Here is a 25,681-nt window from a genome sequence, read left to right as displayed (position 1 = left end):
ACCCATAAGTAAAGCTGGTTTAGACCCAAGAACCAATATCTTAGTCCTTTCCCTCCTTCTTTATTCAAATGAACAGAATTCATTATGTTCTGGCGATTCAGTTTGCAATAAAACCAGTCAGAGGCAATATAAAAGGCAAAGAAGAAAACCAGGTTTAGCAAAATAATTTTTTACATTCTTCATAACCCTGAATCCTAGTTTTTTAATGGCCTGTGAAAAACAGAATCTGAATGAAACCTATCCACATCCAACCTTTTCCCTTTATGAATGATTAAGTTGGACTCTAAAAGCAGTGAAGAAAACTCACTGCAGGCAACACAGTAATGAAACTCTAAGGACCTGTTTAATTCTTCAGGAATGTCCATACTCAAAAGGAAAGATAAATTTGCAGCTATCACCAATTTTACTTCAAGGCAGTTCTTCAAGTGACCTTCAGTCTCTTAAGGTTATCCTTTCTTTAAATTTTAAATTATTTGCCTTAATAAAAGCTATTCAGGTCTGTACAAATATTATGTAATTGACACTAATAGGCTCCATTAATCTAGGCAAGAAAAAGTCCTCTTCTACTTTCAGTTATCATTGTCAAGTTTTATATGATGCCTTTGTGATATGTACACCTGAGAATTCACATTCTGATTGCTTTTAAAGCAAATTTCCACAGGACATATAACATCTGAGTTGTTCACAATTGCTCCTTTAATATTTTCATGTTTTCTAGTTTTGTTTATTTGATCTGCCCACAGTCATTATAAACTTTTTTTTTAATCACTTTTTGGCAGAAAACAATCCAATGTTTGTTGTTGTCAGTTGTACCTTAAATTTTCAACTTCTGAAATTAAGTTTCTAATTGTCCTTCTTTTCATACCTGGAATGGAAAAAGTGAGATAGATTTATACTGCCTAACTTTAGGCACCAACTAAAGTAGGTAGGCTGATGCAAGTCAAAATTAGCAAAAGTGACTCCTCTAAAGGATGATTTAAGGCACTGATACCAAGTTTCACATTTGAACAGCTCTCTGAAACAGAATACATTTCTGCACTGATTATTTGGGAGGTTTATGGAGTCTAGCCTGTTAATTTAGGAAATCAAATTATGTATCTAGTGATATGTATTTAGCTGTATATACAAAATATACAGCTATATACATATCAAAGTGTTTTGAAAATGCAGGGAGATTATACCTTCCTTTTCTCAACTGAACTCATTATGTGGGCCCAAACTGATAAGGAAAAAACTTTGAATAGTTACTAAAGCACTGTAGCAGCCAGAGACCCTGCAAGGCCTCCCTGGCAGTCACTTGCCTAAGATAAGAAATGCCTAGTCATGATGGCTGGACAAAAAAGCCCCTTTTCCGCCTCAGACTCTCATTATCCCTCTGTAAGACCATAGGTCATGTTCTCCTCGACCCTGGCTATTGGACAATTTCCTAAAACCTCTGTACCCTATATAAACCCCTATTTCTGCCTAGTTTGGCAGAAGAGCTGTCACTGAAACCCGTCACAGGAGCTGCCAATAAAGACACCGCTGTGGAACCTCACACAGCCTTCTCCTCTCTCTCTCTGCATCTGCCAAGGCACTGAGCAAGCAAAGAGCTGAAATCACTGAAGAGCTGAATTCACCAAAGAGCTGATCTCACTTAAGAGCTGAGCTGCTTGCTAAGACTGCCCGTGGCTGGGAGCCTGCCTGGGACAGCAATGTGATCTTCAACTAGATCACATTGCTCAGAGCTCCACTGACTTGACCTTGAATGTTTCCAGGGTTGGGGCATTCACTACCTCTCTGAGCAAGCTTTGCCAGTGTTTTACTACTCTTAATGTAAGAAAAACTTCTTTTTATGGCTAAGCTACCACAACACTCTTTTGGTTTAAAAGTAGTACCTCTTGTCCTATCACAATATGTTCTGCTAAAAGTTTGCCCCAGACATTCTTATAGGCCCCCTTTAGACACTGACAGGCTGCAATAAGGTCACTCTGGAGCCTTCCTTTCTCCAGGCTGAACAGCCCCAGCTCCCCCAGTCTCTCATCATAGGAGTGGTGTTCCATCACTCTGACTATCTTTGTGGCCCTCCTCATGATCTATTAGGGCTGGTCCATGCCCTTCTTATTTTGGGAGCCCCAGGGCTGGATGCAGAGGTAGAGGGGTCTCACAAGAGCAGAGTAGAGGGGAAGAATCACCTGCCCTGACCTGCTGACCACTCTACACAGGGCACAGTTGACTTTCTGCTCCCTAAGTCCTCCCTGCCCTTCAGGTGACTTATCACAACTTCTAGGAGGCTCTGTTCCTTGATCTTCCCAGACACATGGATGAGGCTGACAGGCTGGTAGTTCCTAGGATCCTCCTTTCTATCTGTTTTAAAAGTGGATGCAATGTTTCCTTTCTGCTTCTCAGCAGGGGCTTCACCTGACTTCTGTGACTTTCAAATATCATGGAGAAGGGCTTGGCAACTACATCAGCCAATTCTCTTAGGACTCTGGGATGCATCTCTTTGGGTCCCATAAACTGTTCACGTTCCTGAAGTGGTCACAAGTCTGATTTTTACTTACAGTGGGAGAGACTTTGCTCTCCCATCACTGATCTTGCAGTGCATCCACTAGACTAGATCAGTTAAAAAACTAACTAGATGTGTATATGCAAACTGTACAAATTTTTCAACAATGTAATCACACAAATTAAAAAAAAAATGGATAATACAATTGAAATCTTACCTGGTCAGAGGGAGAACAGCATTTATTTGCCATTTTCATCTATGAAAGAGAGAGGGAAGACACATAGAGTTTTTAATATGCTGAGGAGTTTCTGTGATGGAATTAGCATTGATTGACTTAGTTATTGAATATTATATAAATACTTCCAAATCACATTTGTAAGAAATTTTATCATTCAGTACTTAAATACTAGATTTTTATTATTATAGTGAATTTGCAAAACCAAGGACTTGAAACACAAAAGATTTTAATGAGTTTTCCTTAAATAGCTCTTAAAGATTTGCATTTATGAATTTAATTTTGCCAGTATGAGTGAAAATACTATGCTGTACTGTAGACATCTCAGGTATCATATCAGTTAAACAATTGCTTAAGCAGATTCTTAAATGTTGTCAGTAATTCAGTCCTTGTGACCATAGAATATGATGTATTTAAAGATAAAATGAAAATTGCATGGGCTTTCCTGTTAGTTTGGTCTTCAAGGCAAAGCTTTTCTCTTTGTTTAGATAATGAAGAGTTTTGATAATTTTGATTTTTCTCTGGCAGTCATAGTTTGCACATATGAGTGGTGGACAAATACTGACACAAATAGTACACAAATACTTCTTGAAAGTGTAACATTTTTTTAAAGTGCAATTTTACTAAGTGTAGATAAGAATTTAGAAAAAAAATATATTTGAGTTTAAAACCAGACTTCCCTACATGCTAGGAGTAAACTGAAAACTGTCCTAGAATTGACGAGTACTTCCAAAGGACCTTGTTTTTCAAAAATCTTGTTTTATTAGAAGTGAAAAGCTTGTGATGGAAGACCAAAACCCTACACCTGTGAACAGGGAAAACTACAATTGCCATAGGAAAGGAACAGAAGAATTCCAGGGCTATTGCTTGTATCCTGGACACACCAGATATGTAAGATGAAATCTGTGGATGTAACTCAGTTAATATGATGGTGATGCCATCGAATGCTGTGGTGGGTTGTCTCTGGACAGTAGCTGAACACCTGCATAGCTCCTCACTCCCTTCTCCCTTCCAGCAGGAAGGGTGAGAGAATAGGAAAAGCAAAAGCAAGAAAGCTTCTGAGTCAAGATGAACAGAGTTTAAGTGAAAGAAACAAGGAAAGTTCAAATTACATAAATGGGAACACTCTCTGCCTCCCACAAGCAGGCTCCAAGCAACAGCCATCTTGGAACAGCCATCTCCCACACTGCCTTTTTCCACTATGTCATTTCAATTGCTGAGCACAATGGTGTGGAACATCTCTTCGCCCACTTTCAGTCAGCTAACCTATCCATGTCTCTTCTTAATTCCTTGTTCCATCTTCTGCTGAGGTGGGTGGGGTGTGTCAGTGTGAGAAAAAGTCAAAGCCTTCATCCTGTGAAAGCACTGTTCAGCACCAATCCAACCATCTGTGTGTTATTAACACTGTTCTAGCCACAAATACAAAACACGGCACCTGCTGCTATGAAGAAAGCTACCCCATCCCAGTCACACCCAGTGTACCTGTATGGGCTAACAGACTTTGTGTTATGGTAACGACACAGGCCTCAAGATGTGCCAGGATTTACACACACACACACTCTTGCACCTAACAGATGACAATAACAAGTCCTTGTCCTCCTTAGGACAAAAGGCGGTCTTGACTGTATGGACAGAGAGTGGTAGCAATGCTCAGGGCTATAGGAGCTCTCTAGTCAGTCCTAACCCATCATGGGCTATCAGGGTCTCTTCTCCCTCACACATTCACTTTTGCAGCCCTTTGGAATTGAATTCTGCAGTCAAATGGTGCAGGTGTGCTGGTGGGTCAGACAGCTGGGGATCTGAGGTTGAGGTGGCCAAGCTGCTGGGAGCCTGGGGCATCTGCCAGGCCTGGCTGTGTGCTGGGAGACCCTGCCAGGCTCTTGAAGCCCTACCAGCTCCCAGCCACCTGCAGGAGGAGCAGGGGCTACCACAACAGTGGCGGGTCACAGCCTGCAGGGCCGGCACCCACAGCTTAGCACAGCAGGGAGCACCCACGAGCAGGGAACTGAAGTTTGGCTGCTGACTGGACAGAGGGTCCCCAGCAAGGGTCTGGCAGGTCAAGCACACAGGTGTGCCTTCCTCAGCCTGGCACAACCGCAGGGCTGCACTGTGCCGGAGCTGGCCTGAAGCACTGCCTGCGAGAAGAGGTGGCTGAGCTTCTTGGTGCCTGCAGGGCCCATCAGTAACAAACCAGCTGGAACTCAAGAACCTCACTCTGTAACTTGGTTAAAACAAATTGATGAAATGACCAGTGTTGCAGAAGGAAACAGTCACCAGTCTGATTTGGTGGTGGGCTTAATCCTGCTAGAAGTGTTGTGCAGGACATAATGAAAAGTTACCTGGGATACTTCAATGTCAGTAGAAATGATGATACACCCTGCCCATAACCAAGTCCAGCCATTCTCCTGTGCCTCAGACACAAACACATACACAAACTACAGCAAAGCCATGTTAAACACAGAGAAAATATAATTTCCTTTAAAGTGTCCAAAACCATATTCAATAATTAGATCACTAAAGCACAAACCAGAGCAAGTAAATGGGTTTAGGTGTGCCTGGAAAAAAGTGTGTCAGATTGGCTATGAAGGCTTTCTGTACCAAGCAGGTAGAATATTTTGAAGAGCACCCTGATAACCAGCTCAACTTCCCATTGGTAAGGGATAACAGGGAAGAATGCTTTGGACTCCACAGTTGTTCCCTGCACAGGCAACTCATTCCCTATTCAAAGCAGGATGGCTGCAGCCCTGATGTTGCTGTGTGGAGAGGAGAAAGATCTGCTTCTATATCATATTACATTCCACTGTCACGGGGCTGAGAAGTACAAGCTCTTCACCCAGCACCCCATGTGCCCTTCACACATCTCCAGAGCTGGTGCAGACAGGCAGGAATACAAATGGGGTACATTTACCTTGCTGGCACTGCAGGAGCTCTCAGCACTGCAGTATAGAAATGCGAGCTGGACACAGCAGGGGAGCTAAAACAAAAAACCTGGGTCTGCAAAGACTGCAGGCTACTTGGAAAAGGAACTATTAAGCAAATTGTAATTCCTGCTCTATTCTAAATGGTCAGGAAATAAAATTATTCAGAACTATTAATACAGGTTTCCTGCTCTATTCTAAATGGTCAGGAAATAAAATTATTCAGAACTATTAATACAGGTCAGAACTAATACAGGTCAGGAACTAAAATTATTCAGAACTATTTACCTAAATCTAAATGCCTCCCAGGCTGGGATTTATTTAACATATAATATACCTTTATTCTCTTTCAAGAAAACAGTGAAGGATCTTAACAGGCCCCTATTTTTTTCCTAGCTGTATTATCACATAGTATCCTATGTGACTGCTTATTGTTTGGCCAAGTTTAGGGGTTGTGGGTCTTATCCTTCCTGAATTCCCTTTACAACTTCTACAGTTTGAACTGTGCTACTTTCAAACTGGAAAATTTGCATTTAAAAAAACAAAAAAGCAGCAGTGAAGAAATATTATGCATTCTCACCCTGGGAATAGAACTGTTTGTATAATCACTGAGGCAGTCGAATTTGTATACTGCTTCCTACACACAAGGATTTTGTTTCCATCTACATGTACCCCACAATCTGCTGTGTAAAGAAAGCAAGACCTTCTCAGTTTTCTTTTTTTTTTTTTTTTAATGTATGTTTCAAGCTCATATTTCATAAGTATCTTCCTATTACAACAGACATTTCACACAATTGCAATACAAAATATCCCTAGATACGTGCTTACATGAAGAAATAAAAGAGAAGGTTTACAGACTATGACATGTACAATTAAAAAAGATATCATGGGCATAAATATGATCTGGATTAATAACCCTACTTTAATAGTTGTTCTCTGACCTGTTTATGACCTACTCATTTATTTACAATTTTTTTAAATAACACCATTAGAATTTACTGTAAAAAAACCACAAAACCTTGAGAAAATTTTATATATACGAAACAAATCTCTATAATGTAAATGAACTGACAGCATTGTCTTTAGTTACTTCTACTGATTATGACTAAAGTTATGCTCAGTGCTATATTTCAAAGACAATAATTAAGATCCATGAAAAACCTATCTATCTTATAGCTGTCAATCTGAATAGTGAAAAAGAGAGAAATATAAATTATCCCAAAGACCTTTCTCCTAAAAAGTCATAGCCATTACAGCACTGTCGCTTCAGCCTACAAAGAACCCTTCAGCTGAAGAAATTAAGGAGCAGTGAGAAGCACAGGAAGATTAATTCATTTCCTGTGCTTCTTGTTTCATCATGGAAGATTCAATGCCAGTTTCTGTTACCCTTCTTCCCTCAGTTTTTCAACTGCACCTCCTTCTGCAAAAAAAGAACTGTATGATGTACAAAGAAATAAATCTGAGGTACTGATTCACCTGTATTTATTTCTGCCAAGGATAAATGTAAAAAGCTTTGAGAATACAGAAAATGAGGGTTGAATCACAAAGGAAGATGACAGAGTAGTTTCATGCTGGTAGAAAAGTATGCTGGTGAGAAAACAGAATACGTACAGAGAGATGAATAATTTGGGGCAAGAGTCCTCAGAAATGCATTTGGCTTGTAAAGCTGACTGTAGCTACATGAAGAGATTTTCTGAGCTAAACATACAAAGCATGTATCAGCAATGAGGGTTGAAATGACACTTTACATTTTTCTCCACATTGCAGCATTCCCTGTGTTCCTCTGTCATCTAAGATTTAAGTCCAGGCTGGTACCAGAATCATTATTTCTCATCTACCAAGTAACACTCTTTAAATATGTACAGGGGCAACACTCCTGTGCAGTGACAACTCCTCACATCTCCACTGCTGAAAGATGACTCCTCCTATGCACTTGATCCCCAGAGAGCTTGACTTTGTATAGAAGTTAGATGTTTCAGTAGTACTTCAAAAGAGTAGTCTGACATTAGCAGAAGTGTCACATTGTGGCAGAGCTATTTTTGCACTACCTACACTAGGACTGTCTCCTAGCATCAGCAGGAGATCTGACAAAGAGCTGTTGAACATGACTTTATTAGGGTAAAATAAAAAAATGAAGTATATTAAGGTAAAGTGATACAGGAAAGACTGGGTGCACTCTACAAAAACAATTAATCCCTATTAGGAGCTCTTTAGGAACTAAAATTCTAAAAGAAATTATTCAAATTATCATGCAAATATGTAGGACAAAAAAATGTATGTAAGAGTAACACAAATAGTCACAGTTTAAGTAAGAATGACTAAGGTGCGAGACAAGTTGTTAAAGTCATGAAAACAAGCACCAGCAAAACAAAATGTAAAAATGTCTGGAAGTAAAACATTAATAATGGTAAGTATTACTTAAAAACCTAGTAATAGCTCAGGTAAGGGTGCTGACATTATGCCAACAGTGTTAGCAAAAAAGTCCAGTGACCATGTATCTAGTAATTAATTTCCATACTGAGATGATGGTGTGGGACAGAATAGGAAATCAATATTTTTACTATTTGGAGAAGCAACTGAATTTCAAGTTAGCAAGTACTCATAAAAATAACCCATAACCAGATAAACAATTGAAACAATTTCTGAATGAGTAGTGATTATCTTTGGTCCTGGAGAATAAGTAGACTCTACAAAAGCTATGAAGGAACTACAGATTCATTCCTCAGTGTCAGTGTCAGAGGTATGATAAGGAAATAAGAATATTTTGAAATTATAGGACTGAGGTAATAAAAAAGATTCCAAATGGGCTTCCAAGAAGCCTGATTCAAAGCCCCCATCCTAGGGACTGTGGAGGGTGGTTTGTGTTTTCTGGCTGCTCAGAGGCAGAGAGTTGTCCAGCCTTACGCTATACTCCAGCCTCTCAATCCCCATTGTAACAACAGTTTGCAACAAAAGGAATTCTTACTGATTACTGCATCTCCCTTTCTGATGATCAGTAATTAAATAAATGCTCTGGTTTGACTTTCCAGTTGTACCACAGGCTGCACACCTGACAAAACCTGTAAAGCTACTGCCCAAGCAAAAAAGTTTACATGCTTCTCATACGAGCTGCATAGAGTTTACTTTATAACTCACTAAGAACACAGAACATGGATATTCATCATGACTGTTGCTTTTCTGTCCCTTCCTGGGAACAGCCAGTTGTATGAACAACAGGTGGACAACTTTGTTGACAGAATTTACTAGTAATAGATAGTGGAGAAGACTAAGAAAGTACTCAGTTTATAATAAAATATTGCTGCTGACAGGTCACAGCGCAGTGAAGATAGTGTGTCAGGACCAGTAATTACTGTACATAGTCCTTTGAAAAAAAACTGACTAGCACTCTATGACTAACAAAAGCTGCCTGCATTTATTTTTATTCTTATTCACTCATATCCTTGTGGCTTTTATTCAGTGAATTTCTCTAGAAAGAAAAAAAAAGGCTTAATAACTGTGAATTGGAATGGCTCTAGAAATATTACCACACACTTTCTTAGAATTATTACATAATAATACCCTGTACATTATGTGAGTCACTAAATAGAATTTAAAAAGAATGCATCATAAGCAAAAACGACTGATTTTGCCAAAGAGGTTCCTTAAGCAATTGAATATTTTAAAATATTTGATGGAATAAATGAACTATTATGATCAAATGTGATTCATGTAGTTTTTGGAGACTAGGAAAACAAATTAAATTTTAAGTCTGTTTTAACCAACAGACTTAAATATTTATGTTGAAATCTAATACAAATTCTACACAATATTACCTGGAGACCTAAGCAACAGTTCATTTAGAGTACAAAATACAAATAAATGTCAGGCTACTTAATCATAATTTATGAAAGAAGTTAACAAACTCTGCCCATGCAGAGAAAGAAAATTGCACAAGCAATTCTTTCAGGGCCAGCTGTGATATTGTATTTTCACCACTGAATTTTATCATTCCTTAAAGACAAATTTACTTTCCAAATTGTACATTATTGAGTTCCCTATTTAACTTCATGGTTAATTCCATAACTATCAATGTTTTTAGCTGCTCTTTGATGGAATGATAAATGTCCAAATAGTAATTTTCTGTTTCTCTGGGGATTAGTTAATACTTCTGCTTGCAAAGTCAATTGTTACTTATTAATTTACAGGAATAACTTAAAATAGCATTAGCATCTTTATACTTCTAGGAAGTAAGATGGAATAATGTGACCTTAAATAAATCAACTCTTAGAAAACTTAGAGATGTAAAATTAATGTCTCCAGTAAGTCTCAGTAAATACTCACTAGCTACAGAATATTCCCATGCTTGTTTCAAAATCAAAAAATGCTAATTTCAAGCACAGTTTAACTACAAAAATGTGCAAATGAAATATTTTTTCACATCTAAAGTTCTGTGAAATCACCAGTATTGATACATATTTTGCCCTAAAAATCTTTAAAATTATAAACATAAGCTGATTTTCTACTGGTTTCTGTTCTATGCTAACACTGCAAGCCCTGAAAACGTCTTGATACTTTGCATCAGGCAACTTCTCCCTATTTTGTCCTTTCTCCTTTTCCTCCCCATGCATAAGCATTTTATATATTGTACTTAAAAGTTGAATTGTTTTTTACCCTTTGAAAACTAGAAATAACTTCACAATAGCATAAACAAGAAAATATGTGGAAAGTAACATACATTTTGAAGTGTCAAATCACTGATGTTAGTTGACATTGCTCTCAGCCAGTCAGCACTCTCCTGGGCTGTATAAAACTGAAGTATCCCAGTACTAACTCCATCGAGTGCCAGCACTTCAAATGCATTAGATCTGCAGTAAGAAGAAATATATCCGTAAAGGAAGATGTGTCAGTTTTCTGATACTGCCCAATATTTATCAATGTTCAAGTGATTTTTATGCCTTCTGACAAGTTTTTGAGTGCTTAATTTACCAATCAATAGAAAGGCAACAAAACCAAGGATAATAGGGCAGTACCAAGACTAACAGATACAATAAGTACTTTGTCTGTACCAATATATACCTGTGCTGTTGACCATTTACTTCTACTGTGTATACATATTATGTTCATAATACTTGAACTTAAGGTAGTGTATTCAGGAAATATGCATTGGGTCTTTTTGAAAAAAAATAGAGCTTTTTTAAACCAAAATGCCAGTTTTGGTTTCATTTACTAGAAATGTATGAAGATTCAAACCACTGTCTTCTGTAGCTTTCAGTTCTTGGATTTCTAAACTTTTTTTATGTAGAATTCAAAGCAATGCTTACTTCAAGCACTTTTATGTCATAGGAATTTGAAAAATGTTTTTAGAAGTTTCTTCAAAAAATTTCCTTAAATAGTCTTCTCAAAACAGCATTGGCAAAGGCTAATGTGCAACTGCATTTTATTAACTTTTAAGGCAACTTTTATGTGTTTATAGCAATTTTATTCTGCAAATGCCAATGCTTTCTTTTCCTCACTATCTGCGGCAAGTTGGGCACTGCGTACATACCTTTGAAATCCCCTGCATCTGAATGCTGGTGGGATATGCTTTTTTTATCTCTTAATATTTTCCAAAAAGAACCACAAAACTCATTAAGTAGTGGCATGAAAGTACACTGGTATAAATTTTTAAAAAGTGACACACAATAGTTGCAGTAACTAAACTTCAGAAAGATAACCAGATTATTTAAATGCCTATGATTGACAGGATAGTTATATACTATTAATATAATAGTTATATAATATTGTGAAAGATGTTTGTTTTGTGTATAATATGGAGAATATCACCACTACCTTCTACATTTGTAAATGAAATATCTATACTTATGTGTTATATTACCCCATTTCTGGTACCAACCTAGAAGAAAGCTAACAACTGAATCAGAATACTGCTCTGTGAAGTTGCTGAGTCTTCCTGGGGTTCTCTGATCTAAGGTGAAGTCCTCTACTGCTTAATTGATGAAATATGTCAACATTCAAAATGACTTATAGTGGTTAATGGGCAGTTATTCACTCCTGACATAGTGAAAAACTTATTAACCTGACCTTTTGTAATTTGTAGGGAGTTTGGTGGTGAACATGAATACTGATCTCTATATACTTGCTGGAAAAGATAATATCAACAACCCATCATACACAATAAATAAGACAATGTATCTGATTTTTAAAGGAGTTGTAAAGCATTATATCTGCTGTTTGCAGAAATTAACATGCTTGGCCTGAAGACTTAGATATGTACCAGCCAATTGTCCATTTTTCTTTCATGATTGAATAATCATGGGAAATACTAAAACTTGATGGCAGTGGCACAATTCTGTGTCACTTTCATTTCAGTAATCTCTTTTGCCTCTTCATAAAGAAAGAAAATATAAAAAAAAAATCCTTTTATTGCCTTCAAGTAAACTGAGTAAAATAATCACCTCCCAAACATATTGTTCTTTTTACTTAAGGTTCTGACAAAGATCCCAACAGTGCTGTAATGAAATGACTTATGTTATGATCTCTTAGCATCCCACTGAGATATGTCAGAATCTGTCAGCCCTTATGCATTGATACACACTGGTGTCTGGAAACAGACTTAATTTAATGCTGTGAGGAGAAGCCATTCACAATGCCCAGCTTAGATATCCCATTCAAATATCAAAGCTAAGATGCTAGGATCCTTACAAAGCAAGAGGGCTGTCCAGAACATTTAGGAAAGCAAAGCAATAGCATGTGCTCTCCATGAACCACAGGGTGGTTCTACATTAATTCAGCTTCTGCAGACACACAAAGACCTGAATGCCTTATCCCAGTGGCACAAAGTTACCTAAAGGCTGATGAAAGATCACATAAGGGAACTCCTCTATTAACAATTCATGCAACCAAAACAGGCAATCAAAATCTAAAAAACCAAATTTTATTATAAAAATTACTGAATATTTTATCATTTGAAACATGGTGTTGGTGATAGAGTGGATTACACTCAAACTCCTGTTGTCCTTTATATTTTATAAAATATGGTGATCAACTACAGACAGTTATTAATATTCAATATTCATCTAGAGATCTAATACTTCACTAACATGATGTTTGCACAGAATCAATTAGGATGTGAGGGATCCTCCAAGTCCCCTAGTCCAGCCTCCTCACTAACTTTCTTAAAATACCAATCTTTTCCACAGGAAGACCAAAACTGGAGACTGAGGGAGCTACCTCAGGTGTGGCCTCAGGAATGTGAGTAGATGAGAATAGGTGGGAACAACCCTTGACTTGTTGACTGTGTTATTGCTAACATAGCCAAGAAGTCCCATATGGGGCTCCACCACTGAACCTGTGCTCAGCTGACTCCTGCTCAGTGGGGAGTCTGCCAAGATTCCAGGCCCTGCCTGCAGAGCTTGTTCCCTTGCTCCAGCACACTGGCACTGGGATGTGCTTTTCCCAGGGCTCAGGCTGGTTCAAGCTTCTGACGTGCCAGTGGTGGTCATGCTAGCTGGCACACAAGACTGAGACCTTTGGGGCACTGCTGTCCCTGCTGTGCTGATTTGGCAGGAAGGCGGTTTTACCAGAAAGCAGTTCAGGGTAAATGACATAGGATAAAAACAGCCAGTGCTTTTCAAGGTTTACATATTCCAGTCATGAAGTCTATGGTAGTAACACAGTGTTTTTGCCCTGAATCTTAATCAACTTTACTGTGATTATTTCTTGCTTTCAGTTACAAAGGTTTGTCTCTGAAGATCCCATAATATATTGATATTATTCCATGTACCACACTGTTCTGAAAAGCATCGTGTACAGAAGGCTACAAGTAAAAACAGGTATCCAAACTGAAAACAAAAGCTTAACAAAATAAATCCTGAGGCTTTTGTTTTAAGTGAAACAATCAAAGCAAGCACCAAGATGGCACTGGAATTCATGAGAAAATAAATCCTACAGCTTAAATGACATGCATTTCTCTGTCATTTCCTCAAAACAGAGAAAAGAAAAAAAGAGACACAACAAAGCACCTATTCCTGTTAGCTGTCAAGGAGGAGCCTTCAATTTAATGCCAAATAATAAGTTTGAAAGGTTTTAAGATGCTATAAAGTTGCTGTAGGGTTTTTATTTTCTTTGTTGGTTTGTATTATTTTTTCCCTAAGGCCCTAAGATGATTATAAAAAAGACAGAGGAAATTGCTACATCTTCTATTACTGCAATTATGCTACTGACTACTGCAACCAGAACAAGACATGAATATTCACATTTCCTAAATACTAGAAATTTTTCTTGCACTGCCCTCACATTTCTTACTTTGAGACTTGTCTCCCTATCTGTAAATTTGTTTCCTTCAGCATTTTTGCTAAGGAACATGAGGCACCATTTTCAATACTCGGTGTCTTTCTATCTCACTTTCATGGTGAAATGATGAATAGATCTGCATTCCTGGTCTCTTCTGGAGTTTGTTTATGGCATTAATTTCTTGTAGTAAAATAAACACTATCTTGTGAGCATAGCAGTCAGAATAACAGATGAGCATTGGCAGACTTTAGGTTCTCTTCTTGAAATTGACACCTTTAAACAAATACTATTAATTAATATTAGTAAGGAAATTTTTTCCATACAAGCATTTGCTGCTATAGAGGTGTTAAAGCCAAAGACTTTTCTAGGATAAAAAGTATTTTCAGTGCCAGCTGAAATGGGAAAAGCCGAATTTTTACTTCACTGGAGGCTAAGACTTCCAGCAAAGGATATTTTTGTATTTTTTAGTATCTGTGGCATGTGAAACCATTGCTCATATATGTATATAAGTATTTTATTATATAGATATTTCTACAAAAATCTAGATGTAGGTTTGACAGCATCTCTTTTATCTTTACTACCATGCTGATACAGACAGACAGATTTGATCATCTTTGCATCTTCCCAGATCCTGAATCAGTACTCCCTCCTGTTTGTATGATTTTTTGACGTTTGAGTTAGTTTTTATTGCTTTTGTCAAAACATTTTCTTGTGTCTTGTTTATAGTACTAAACAGCCCTCTTGCTACAATGTCTACTTAAACTGAAATTTTAAAGACGTTGGGTAGGTCTGAGTGGAAATTGTCCAAAAAGAAGGATTCTGAATTACTTAATCTCTTTGAAATGTCATGTTAGAAGTAATGGGATTTTGTATTGCAAATGTCACAGAACCTCATATCTTACAAAATGTTTAAATGTGCTCATATAACTGGACTATTGACAGAAATCATGTAGCTCAGAAGATATTGAAGCATTAAACATACACTTGGATTGCATTTTATGTTTGTGGCTTTTGGGGGAACATTTTGATTCCAGTATTGTAACTTTTATTTTCATTACACTTAGAGTAACCAAATAAGATAACTGAAGACAGACATTTATGCTTCTACAGATATTTTCTAACTGATGTGTCAGAAAACTGTGAGAAAGTTCATTAAGGTTTTGTAACTCAGTGAGATTGTGCTTATTTTCTGGATGTTTTTCAAAATGGTTTATTCAATTTCTTAGTTTTCAATTTATTTATTTAATTAAAGGGATTTTGTTAACTTACTGAAATGATAAATGGAAAATGCCATTCTTCAGAAAAAATCTGTTAAGAAATCAGTGAACATTAAAAAAAAAAATAAAAATACACAATATTTTGGAGTAATTGCAATGGTGAGAATACCAAGAAATAGAAAATAACACCTACATCTAATTACGTTGTTTTGTAATTGACATCACAGATACATGGGCTCATAGTTACTGGACGTGAATTACTTTCATTCCACTCACTATTTCAGTCTTCCATATTCTAAATAAGCATTTCTTCTTCAATCTCTATACTCATAATGTTCAAGATGTTATAGCTATTGTACCTTTGCTCAAAGCTTCTGTCAATACACTGTATAAAAATTATTATATATTACTACCAGTATCAGCTGTAAGGACTAAAAATAGTTATCTGGATTTCCCTAAATAAGAATTCCATAACAAAAATTAAAGACTACAGTGCATGAACCATGTTCTCCACCTTCTAAAAAACTATCTATCTTTACTTTTCTATCTTAAAAAAAACCAAACAAACACCCCAAACTATAATAGGAACTACAAATTCCTCTGGTGAGAAAAACTTATGGATATTATTTCTCTGTTAAGCTTACATCACATTTATTGACCAATTCAATCCTCAACAGTCAAAAAATTTTTCCATTGCCAACTAGAAATTAAGAATATTCACAGCAATACCATTCTCACTACATTTGTATTACCTTGCTTCTTACAGAGAAAAATTATATTGGTGGATTGGTGAGAAGTCTAGAATAATGGAAGCAGTAGTTCTATATAATAAAGGCAAATGAATAAAAAAGTTATTGAATTGCTAACTAATCAAAATGACTCATTAGCATGCTACATAAATAATTATCTTCAGACAGACTCCAATCATATCAGCAATGTAAAATACACTAATTCAAGGTTATTTCAGTAGTTAATACAATATTTAATCTTCCACTGAGAACAGGAATGACATCTACTATGTTTCTTATCTTTCCTTTAAAATATTCTAAGGAATTATTTTTGCTTTTGTTTTGTGATATTGATAAACATATTTCACATGCTCAGTGCACAGTGTTTTCAGCCATTCTTTATATGGAAGGAAAATATTTATCCCATTCTCTCTTGTTTCTGTTAATACATATGGTGTTAACAGAATTTAAAATATATGAAAAAAATATTCTTGTGTCATTAAGTCACAGTCTAAAGACTTCCTGTGAAAAATACCATGTAATATCAAGTGAAATGAAAAGCCAAAGGCAAGTTGCCTTACTCTTCACATGAACAACAAAGAATCAAACAGATAGATACATGTGATCTTGGCTGTCTTATGACACAAGAGCATGCAGAAAGTATGCCATTTTTGGGCAAAGCTACAAAGTTGGGAAAACTCAAGTGAAGTACAGAAGACTTTAAACTGCATAGTTTAACCACAGAGGAAATAATACAGACTAATATGATTAGATTAGACCAGATTTGATCTAAGGCACACTAAAAAGTATATTGCAGTCTAACAGACTATCTATGTAAGGCATTTCTAATTAAAAAATTAATTTTGAGCAAAGTGCTGGCATGTTATACTTTGTTATATTCTATATTTTTTTAAATAAAGGCAACAAAAAGAGGGCCTTTAGTAAATATCTGACTCTGCCCAACCTTATAAAAGAAGTTTTTTTTTGTTCAAACATTATATGAATGTTACACCACCAGAAAAAGAATGCTGAAAATATGAAACAATCTTGAATATCAGGGAGAAGTAAAGTGAATGAGGTCAGAGGAAATATCCTAGCAGACGGCAGTTTACCATGTCAGAACAGCATGAGTAGTTGAATTTACAGGCACTATACATAGGCTAAACAATACTATATATTTTTAAAAATCAGAGTGTTGTGAGTTTTTTGCAGGACAGTGGACATATGCAACAATGCATATGCACAATATGCACAATCCAGCATTCATAGAAACTGAGTAATGTCACAATGCCCTTGAAGGACATGAAAGAAGAACACGCTCAGCAGCAGACAGTTCAGGATGTAAAGGCAGACAAGAAAACCACAGTGAGATGCATGAAGGAAAAAAAAACTAAATTAAGCAAAAGCTTAAAATGTGTGCACAGAAGGATTTAACCAATCATGTATTAGTTTGACGCATGTGAACAACAGAACACAGTACAAATATAGCTTTATTTTTTGCAATCAATTGGCTTCACTTGATCATATTGATCATGGAGTGATGTCCCGCTTCTGATCCTCTGCATCAGAGTATACTAACAAAAGTATGTTAAATTCTGCTATAGCCAACTGCAAAAATTCGACTGGTTAAAAAGATGTTTTTATTTCAGGAAAACAAAATATTGAAGAAAGCAGAGTGTGTATTTCCTGTGAGTGGATACACAATTTTTTAATAACCTTTCAAAAGCCATAATGTTTTGCATATTTAAAAGGTTATATCAAAAGCTGATGGACTATAGGTAATTTTTGATGGAAAGAATTTTACAGACCTCTCTGAATTCAATTCAGGTAGGAAGTAGAGAAAAAGACCTTTCATACAGCCCATCTAGCTGAGGAGAAGGCACACAGCTGCATATGTGACGCTATAGATGATAGCTCCAATGCTTCAACAACACTAACTTAAAAAGTAATCTGGCTGTTCTGATGCCAGAGCACCTTTGCAAGACCAACTGAAATAACTTAGTGGATAAAAACATAATAAAGCATTGCAACAAAACACAGTTATGAGAAAGAACATTCAGGAGACACATTACAAATTATAACAGACTCATAGAGTCATGTAGTACAGGAAAAATAGGCATGCTGTTTTTTACATGCCATGTATACAAATAAATATTCAGGGTATGGTAAAATTAGGAAATTGGTCAAAATGATCCGCGATCCATTCAGGGGAATGAATCTGGGCTCACTCCAATGGCTTTAGACCAATGGCTACAATGTAAAAGGGAGCAGACATGTAGATATGGTTGAAAGCGAGATTTTTATCTAGACTGATCAGAGGTTTTAATTAATGCAAAGCGGATATTTGATTTTAGAGAGTAATTACAGAAGACAAATGTTGAACACTATACATATATGAACATGGGAAATGCAAAAAAAGGATACAAGTTGGAAAATAGTAAAAATACATACATGCATTTCACAGTAGAGCAGTTTGGTGTCCCTCAGGCAAAAAAACCCCACCTTTAGTAAGAATATGGGAAGTGCCTCATCCACAGTTAACCTCAAGGCAATATCCCTTTAATGCTCATTTAGCTGTTTTTGTTTGTTCACCAAAACAAGCAAGGAGTACTTATTTTACAAGTAAAGTATCATGAGATGGTGTTAGGCTTTACGGAATTATTTCATATTCCTTCAGAGTGTATACAACAATAATAAAAAACCCAGTAGTAATTAAAGAGTGGAAGATATATCAAATATATAAGGACTAAGATACAGCACAAGAGAATATATCTCTCCAAGACCAAAACTGAAAGCACTAAGTTCCTCAGATCTTACACAAAAAATATATCTGTGATGGGTTGATCTTGGGCTAGCAGCCAAGCATCCACACTGCCATTCACTCCCCCAGCCTTCTCCAGGGGCATAGAGGAGAGAATTCAAAGAAGAAAAATCCTCATGAACTGAAATAAAGGTAGTCTAAAAAGTAAATGTAAGAGAGAAAAAACCCAACTAACTAAATTACAACAAAACAAGGGATGCAAACACAACCACTCACTGTCTCTCACATGCAGAATGATGTACTGTCAGTCTCCCAAGAAATGGCTTGCTCTCTCCAAGTCCTCTGCTCAGTTTTTATTGCTGAGCAAAGATGTTACACAGCATGGAATATCTCTTTGGTCAGTTTGGTTCACTGGTCCTGCTTGCGCCTCCTCTCAGCTTCTTGCCTACTCTGGTCCTATTTATTGTGTAGGAGCAGACCAAGAAAAAGAGAAAACTTTGATGGTGTGCAAGCCCTGGTCAGCTATAACCACTATACTGGTATGCTATTAATATTGCTTTAGCCACAAATCAAAACACAGCACCATATGGACTACTATAAAGAAGATAAACTCCATCTCAGCCAGACCCAGTACAACATCTAAAGGCATTTTACATCAAAGAATTCTCAAAATGCACATACCACTCTTTTGGGAACTGGAATTCCTTGGGATTTCTCCATCTAGTGTGGAAAGCACAGGAATGAAAGTGCTTCAAACTATCAGAGTGGTAACTGAAGTCAGAGGTTTAAATGGTCTACCCTCTTCTATTTATCCTTTAGATGCTGGAACACTGATGATAAGTTGATGCCTAAATGTGAACACTGAGATTTGTTTACTTAATTCACTGAATGTCTAATTCACTAATGCCTTGACTGTTTTGAGGTCTGTGATGGATTGGACAAGACTGGACAACATGAACTTGAAGTTGAACTAGGGAGGAAGAAAGTGGTGATGAGGCTCTAAGTAAAAGAGAATTAAGAGTTCAAAGAAATTCTGTGGAGGAAGCTAAAACTTTTCTGGATAATTTAGTATTATTACCCTGTGATGCTTTAACAAAGTCTGGGAGAGGTGCTGCCAACTGCCTTGGAAGATGAATTGCTGTAAGTTAAAGCAGCATCTGTTCTACTAGAAAAATAATGTTTTTCAGGTCATTTTGAGGAAACAGGTAAAATATCTGGCACACATTAAGAAAGGTATTCACATGAATTTCTGGTACCTCCTCACAGTAGGTGACCTGTATATTGATTCTTCAATAGAGACTCCAATTATCTTGTTAATATATATTAAAGGCAAATATAGGGCAATCCAGAAATAAAATTCTCCCTTATGGAAAATAATGACAGTGAAGTCCTGTTCTTATACATATGGAGAACTATGGACTGCTTGGCCTACAACTACTGGTAGATTTGAGAGTGTTGTACCACAGAATGGTTTGCAGAAAAAGGTTATGTGTGCTGCAATGTGTTACTTTCTCAAGCATATTATTTATTGAAGCTTGATTAAACTTCATTTTTGCTTTCATATTTTCTGAATACCAGTAAAATAGTCTCTGACATCCTGTTCCACAGTTACTTTATGAACCATTGGTTATGTCTCTGAGATGCAAAAAAAAAATCTATCAAAAATACAATATTTTGTACCATGTACTTTGCCAAAATCTCATTAATATGAGTTTCTATACGACACTGATACAAGCATATCTATATTACATGATAGCACAGGCATGATGATTATGCACTGTTTTATCATTTATAATGAAAAAAGAGAGTTAATTGACAATATTAGAATTGGGGAATGTAGAAGTATCCTATTAGTGATGCCAAAGGAAATGTAGTAGCTTCAAAATTCATTCATGTAACAAACACCAGGATTAACCTTTGTACTAGCTGCTGATGCTAACTGAATTCCTAAGATACAACAGATTATAGAAACATATTTGTAGGAGCTTTACCTTATCTTTGGTAATCACCATGAATACCATTAATCTTAGGAGAAGATGAACTGCATAGCTTTTAATAAGAAGAATTTCATATCTCCACTCAATTCTTATAAAGCCAGCAATCCACAGCAAAACACTATGTAGAGCTAACTAACCCAGTGCCTCCCCTTTTAGATTACAAACCTTAATTTATCTGTTCCGGTTTTGTACCTCGAGATTCGAGCCATCGACAGAGGAACTGATAAGGCGTCTAGCCAGCGCTTCTCGTATTTTGGTTCATTAGCTATGGGTGAAGAAGGTGATGATGGAGCCTGTGCAGAATAAATGAGAAACAGTAGGAGAGTTTATAAGACAATATAGTGAAAAACCCATGAATATGCATCTCTGGCTCTGTTTTTCTCAGAAGTGAATAATCATCACAATAAAAGTATTCAAGAAACTCAGGATGGGGTAGAGAAATTAAAACCCATATGTTACCCATGTTGATATTTTGCTCTTGATGCAATTTCAGTATTACTTTAACATTAAACAGATCTAAATTTTTGTTAATATCAATAACTGATACTAGAAAGGAAAGAGTTTTCAGTCATAATGCAGCATAATATACATTTTTAGTTTAAATTAATTTGTTCTGTGTAAATCTTCTGCATCCTTCTATCATTAGAGAAAAGGACATAATATCCTAATTAAATACTACATTAGAACATTTATTTGTGCATTGTGCTCGTATATAATTTAAGAGTAGATTTAAAATTCTAATTCCTGTGTTATGATACTATAGATGGATGACTTTTAAAATTTTATCTTTGAAGTCTTTCTTCAAATGCCTCTACTAGAAAGGCAAGAGTTGAGCATTTCACGCTTTTATAAAAATACCAGTAAAATTTACACAAAGGTGGCTGAGAAAGATTTACAGACATACATATTTAATCAACTTTAGTCAGTTGTGCTGTTTCTGAACCAAATTTTTTAACCTGCACTGTGCAGATAACTTTCCAGTAGAAAACAGAGTTGAAAGTTAGCTATTTTTATATGTACTATAAATAAAGACTGAGTAGCATTTATAAAAGCAACAAAATGACAGAATGACCCAAATTCAGTTCTGTTCTGCCCAGGTGGTCAAAAACCATAAAACTTACACAAAATAAAAAACATTCTGGGAATTGTCTATTTCTTTTTCTTGCTCATAAGAATTTAGGATTATTTTTCCCCCCTAAAGCTCCTTCTTACAATCAACAAGGGCTGATCTATTTATTTCTTTAAATAAATCAAAATAGTGAGTTTCACACTCTAACAGGATGACTGGGATTTAATGACTGAAGTACAATTTTCTAGTAAAAGAAAAATTGGTAATGAAATTATTGGAGTGGGTTACCCTAAGGAATGTTTTAGACAGCAATCTTTTTGGGGACAGGAATTTAATTTAGAGCATTTGCTGTCCCCTAGAACCATAAAGCTCTAATTTGACTGAGATCTCCTGGTGTTTTTGCAGTATGAGTTATTCATAGTTAAGTCCTCAGACTAATTTTGTTTTATCAAATTAGACACAAAGGCTAAGGTGTCTTTAAAATCTAGAATAAATTTATTAGTATCACAATGAAGAATCTGACACATATTACAAAATTCTGCATGGACTAAAATAATTAACAGAACCCCAGTCTGAAGTTGAAAAGGATCAACATAATCTAACATTGTCTGTCTGGAAACCAAAATGTCTAGGAATAAAACAGAAGGCAGCTCATTGAAATCAAATATTAATACTTGATCATGATAACTGAATTCAATAATGAGAAAATAAAGGAACATAAAAAATTCTTGCAACATCTTCTATTGTTCCCATCCTCTAAACTCTCAAGATACAGAAAACATCAATACAATTTAAACATAAACATATTTTTCTTATAAACTATTAGTTGTACTTCTTTTATCATGTTATTGAACAACCTGGTAAATATTCTGTAATACTCTAGGTAATTTAAGAGCATTTTGCAGAAAAAAAAAAAAAAAAAAAAAAAAAAGAGTAGGTCACACAGGCAATTTAATATATTCATTTGAGTCCCTTATACTTCAATCAAATGCTTCAGTACAGTATCAGCATAAAGAATAAGTATCTCAATGCAAGTAAAAGTTTGAATTTTAGAAAATGTACATCACAGCTATTCATTAGGTTAATGAATTGAAGAGGAAAATTGGCCAACATCTCTTGGTCAAAAATCTATTAACCCCAAAGCTATGAAACTGCAACATAGAAATATTAAAAATATTAATGTCAAAATGCTAAACTGTTAAAACTGCTGTAAATTCCTAAAGCAAATGTGTTTTCCCCAGACAGTTTCAAAGATTTAATATTTGAAAAATACACTACAAGGAATAATTTCTTTTTTCTCACAGTTACAAACTACTTATATCTGCAGAAACCCTACTGGATGATCTGAACACTAATGGCCAAGAACAGCAAAAGGGTATGAAGGGGTCAAAGTAGTCTAAGTTTCAAATATGTTATTTCTTGTGCAGCCATATTCTACTAACAATTTTTGGTAGAGTATAATGTTGGAATTACCCCTCTTCATCTTAAAGGCAAAACAGTGAATACATATGTCTGTAAGACCATTGCATAGAAACAAAATACTATTATAGGACCAGCAGCTCATTTTGTTTTATTTAACCTATAATCTATTAACAAACTCAATCTGAGATTCTTTGATATATTCTCTTCAAAACACATGGATAAAAATAAGAAACTGAGGAGGAAGCAAGTGAAAAAAAAAAAACAAGAGAAAGGACTGAGGAAGAAGCTCATTATATTGAGTGAGAGATAAAAGAACTACTAAAATAGAAAAATGTATAGCAATGCACACGAAGAAAAAATATTAACTTTTCCCACACTGTAATGGGATAAGAACAGGTGATTACCACTCAAAATTTAGATCTTGAAATTTAGATGTTGAACAGAACTGTTTTTCAACAGTTAAATTAACAAAAATTCGTTGGTCTGGAAAAGAAACTGCCGAGGGAATTGTATGACTGAGATATGTAAAAAAATAAATAACAGAGAAAGGGGTTAAGAAACAATGGTTCATTTGGCATTTTCACATAAGAAGTAGAGGTATTGATTAGAAGTAAAAGGCATAGGATAAAAACAGAGAATGAATGTGTTAGTCTATATAACAAACTTGTTCAGGAAGCACCTATGTCAGAAGTCACTGGAGGTGCAGGAAATATTCCCAAGAAATAACTGTACCTATTTCCTCTGTTCTTGCATTCCCTGGTTCAGGAAGTACCTATGTCAGAAGTCACCAGAGGTGGAGGAAATATTCCCTAAAAATAACTGTATATTCTTGCATTCTCTTGAGGACATCTTCTGGGAATAAGCTTTTTTGGCTGGACAGTTCTTTTCTCTGACACAGTGTAGTGAGCTGGCTGACCTTCAAGGCATTTCTCCACTAAATAGCTGCTGCTGCTCATCTTGAAAACTCTTCACATCTTTCCTCCAAAGCACTAAAATATAGATCATCTCTGTAATCACAGCTTTTAAGCTCTCAATCATTTTATACCTTCAGTTTTCTGCTGAGGTCACCAACAACGTTGCCAATTAATGACAATTTGCTTGTAACACCTGCCCATTAAGAAAGGGATTGAACACAAAAATCTTGTTTTTGACAGAACAGTGAATAAGAATAAATTTTTAATGACACATAATCACTACCTACCTGGGACAGCTGTGTACTGTTGACGTGGATAAGGGTCTGACTCTGCATCCCATTAGCAATCACTGACCTATGAATGATTCTGTAGGCAAGTGCTTTAGTGCTTTCTTAAACAACTATATAATTACTTATTATGGTGCAACCAAAGTCTTCCAAGAAGCAGAAAAAGTCCAGGAACTCCACCACTAATGGGGAGATGTAATCAGACCTGTCTCCATAATTTAGTTTCCACTAAGAGCATAGGAAGGAAGGGAAAAGATCCCAGCTGGCTGTCATTTTTTTCTCTTTTTGTGACATATAATTTACAGAGTTTGGGAAACTCAGTTATTTTTTCTTTCTTTTAAACTCTCATTGATTTTAAATCTCTGCAAGAAAAATATCATGCCATCAGAAGAAAGTCTTTCTGAACCCTCTCTAGTAATTTAATTTCCAGCTGCTGCTAGGGCCCTACCTTGAAAGCAGCCCATAGTGTTATTTTAAGTTGATACAGCTTTTTGATTAAACTTGGGCTTCAGGAAGGCTGAAGCTGGGTTAATTTACCTGGAATCAGAAATACTAAGGGTCACATTACTCAGCAGAATTAAGCTTGGTTTTGAATGTATTTTTAATCTCATATTAGAGTGTCTGCTTTGCAGAAAGGCAAATGATGCCCCATCTTTGGAAGTATCGAAGGTCAGGCTGAATGGGGCTTTGACCAGCAATCATCCTGAGTGCTACCATGTGGACATGCAGGACAGCCAGCTGATCGGGTACAGCCAGCATGGGTTTAGGAAAGGCAGGTCCTGCTTTACCAGCCTGATCTTCTATTATAAGACCTAGTCTATGAGGGAAAGGCTGTGTGTACCTGGACTTCAGTAAAGCTTTTGTTACTGCCTCCTACAGGATTCTCTTGGAAAAGCTGGCAGCCCATGGCTTGGACAAGTACACCCACCACTGGGTAAAATCTGGCGGAATGGCTGGGCCCAGAGAATGCCGGTGCATGGAGTAACATCCAGCTGGGAGCTAGTCACAAGTTATGACCCCCAGAGCTCAGTATTTGGGTCAGTCCTGTTTAACATCTTTATTGGTGATCTGCAATGCTACAGGCTGGGGCTAGAGTCACTGGAAAGGTGGAAAAGGACCAGGGTGTCCTGGTTGACAGCTGAACATGAGCCCAGGTGTGCCCAGGTGACTACGAAGCCCAGCGGCTGGAGAAAAGGCAGCTTTGGGGGGTCCTTATCACTCTCCACAACTACCTGAAAGGAGGCTGTAGCCAAGCAGGTGTTGGTCTCTTCTCTCAAATAACAAGTGATAAAACAAGAGGAAATGTCCTCAGTTGCACCAGGAGAGGTTTAGGTTGGATATTAAGGAAAACTACTTCACAGAAAGTTGTCAGGC

At 36.4% G+C, this 25,681-nt stretch overlaps 1 protein-coding gene across 1 annotated transcript in view; it reads right to left on the bottom strand.

Moving 5' to 3' along the window:
- Nucleotides 1-25,681, bottom strand: part of SNTG2 (syntrophin gamma 2) — a 200,608-nt gene that overhangs the window by 41,890 nt on the left and 133,037 nt on the right. Inside the window, exons 9-11 of the mRNA XM_021551123.2 lie at nt 20,781-20,908; nt 10,356-10,485; nt 2,706-2,744 (exon numbers count right to left, since the gene is read on the bottom strand). Of these exons, the coding sequence (XP_021406798.2) occupies nt 2,706-2,744; nt 10,356-10,485; nt 20,781-20,908 (297 nt within the window). The remainder of the gene's footprint in view (nt 1-2,705; nt 2,745-10,355; nt 10,486-20,780; nt 20,909-25,681) is intronic.

The sequence above is a fragment of the Lonchura striata genome, chromosome 3, assembly GCF_046129695.1.
Source record: "Lonchura striata isolate bLonStr1 chromosome 3, bLonStr1.mat, whole genome shotgun sequence".
NCBI lineage: Eukaryota > Metazoa > Chordata > Aves > Passeriformes > Estrildidae > Lonchura > Lonchura striata.
Note: the sequence above shows the minus strand (reverse complement) of the source record. Positions and strands in the feature narration are given on the sequence as shown.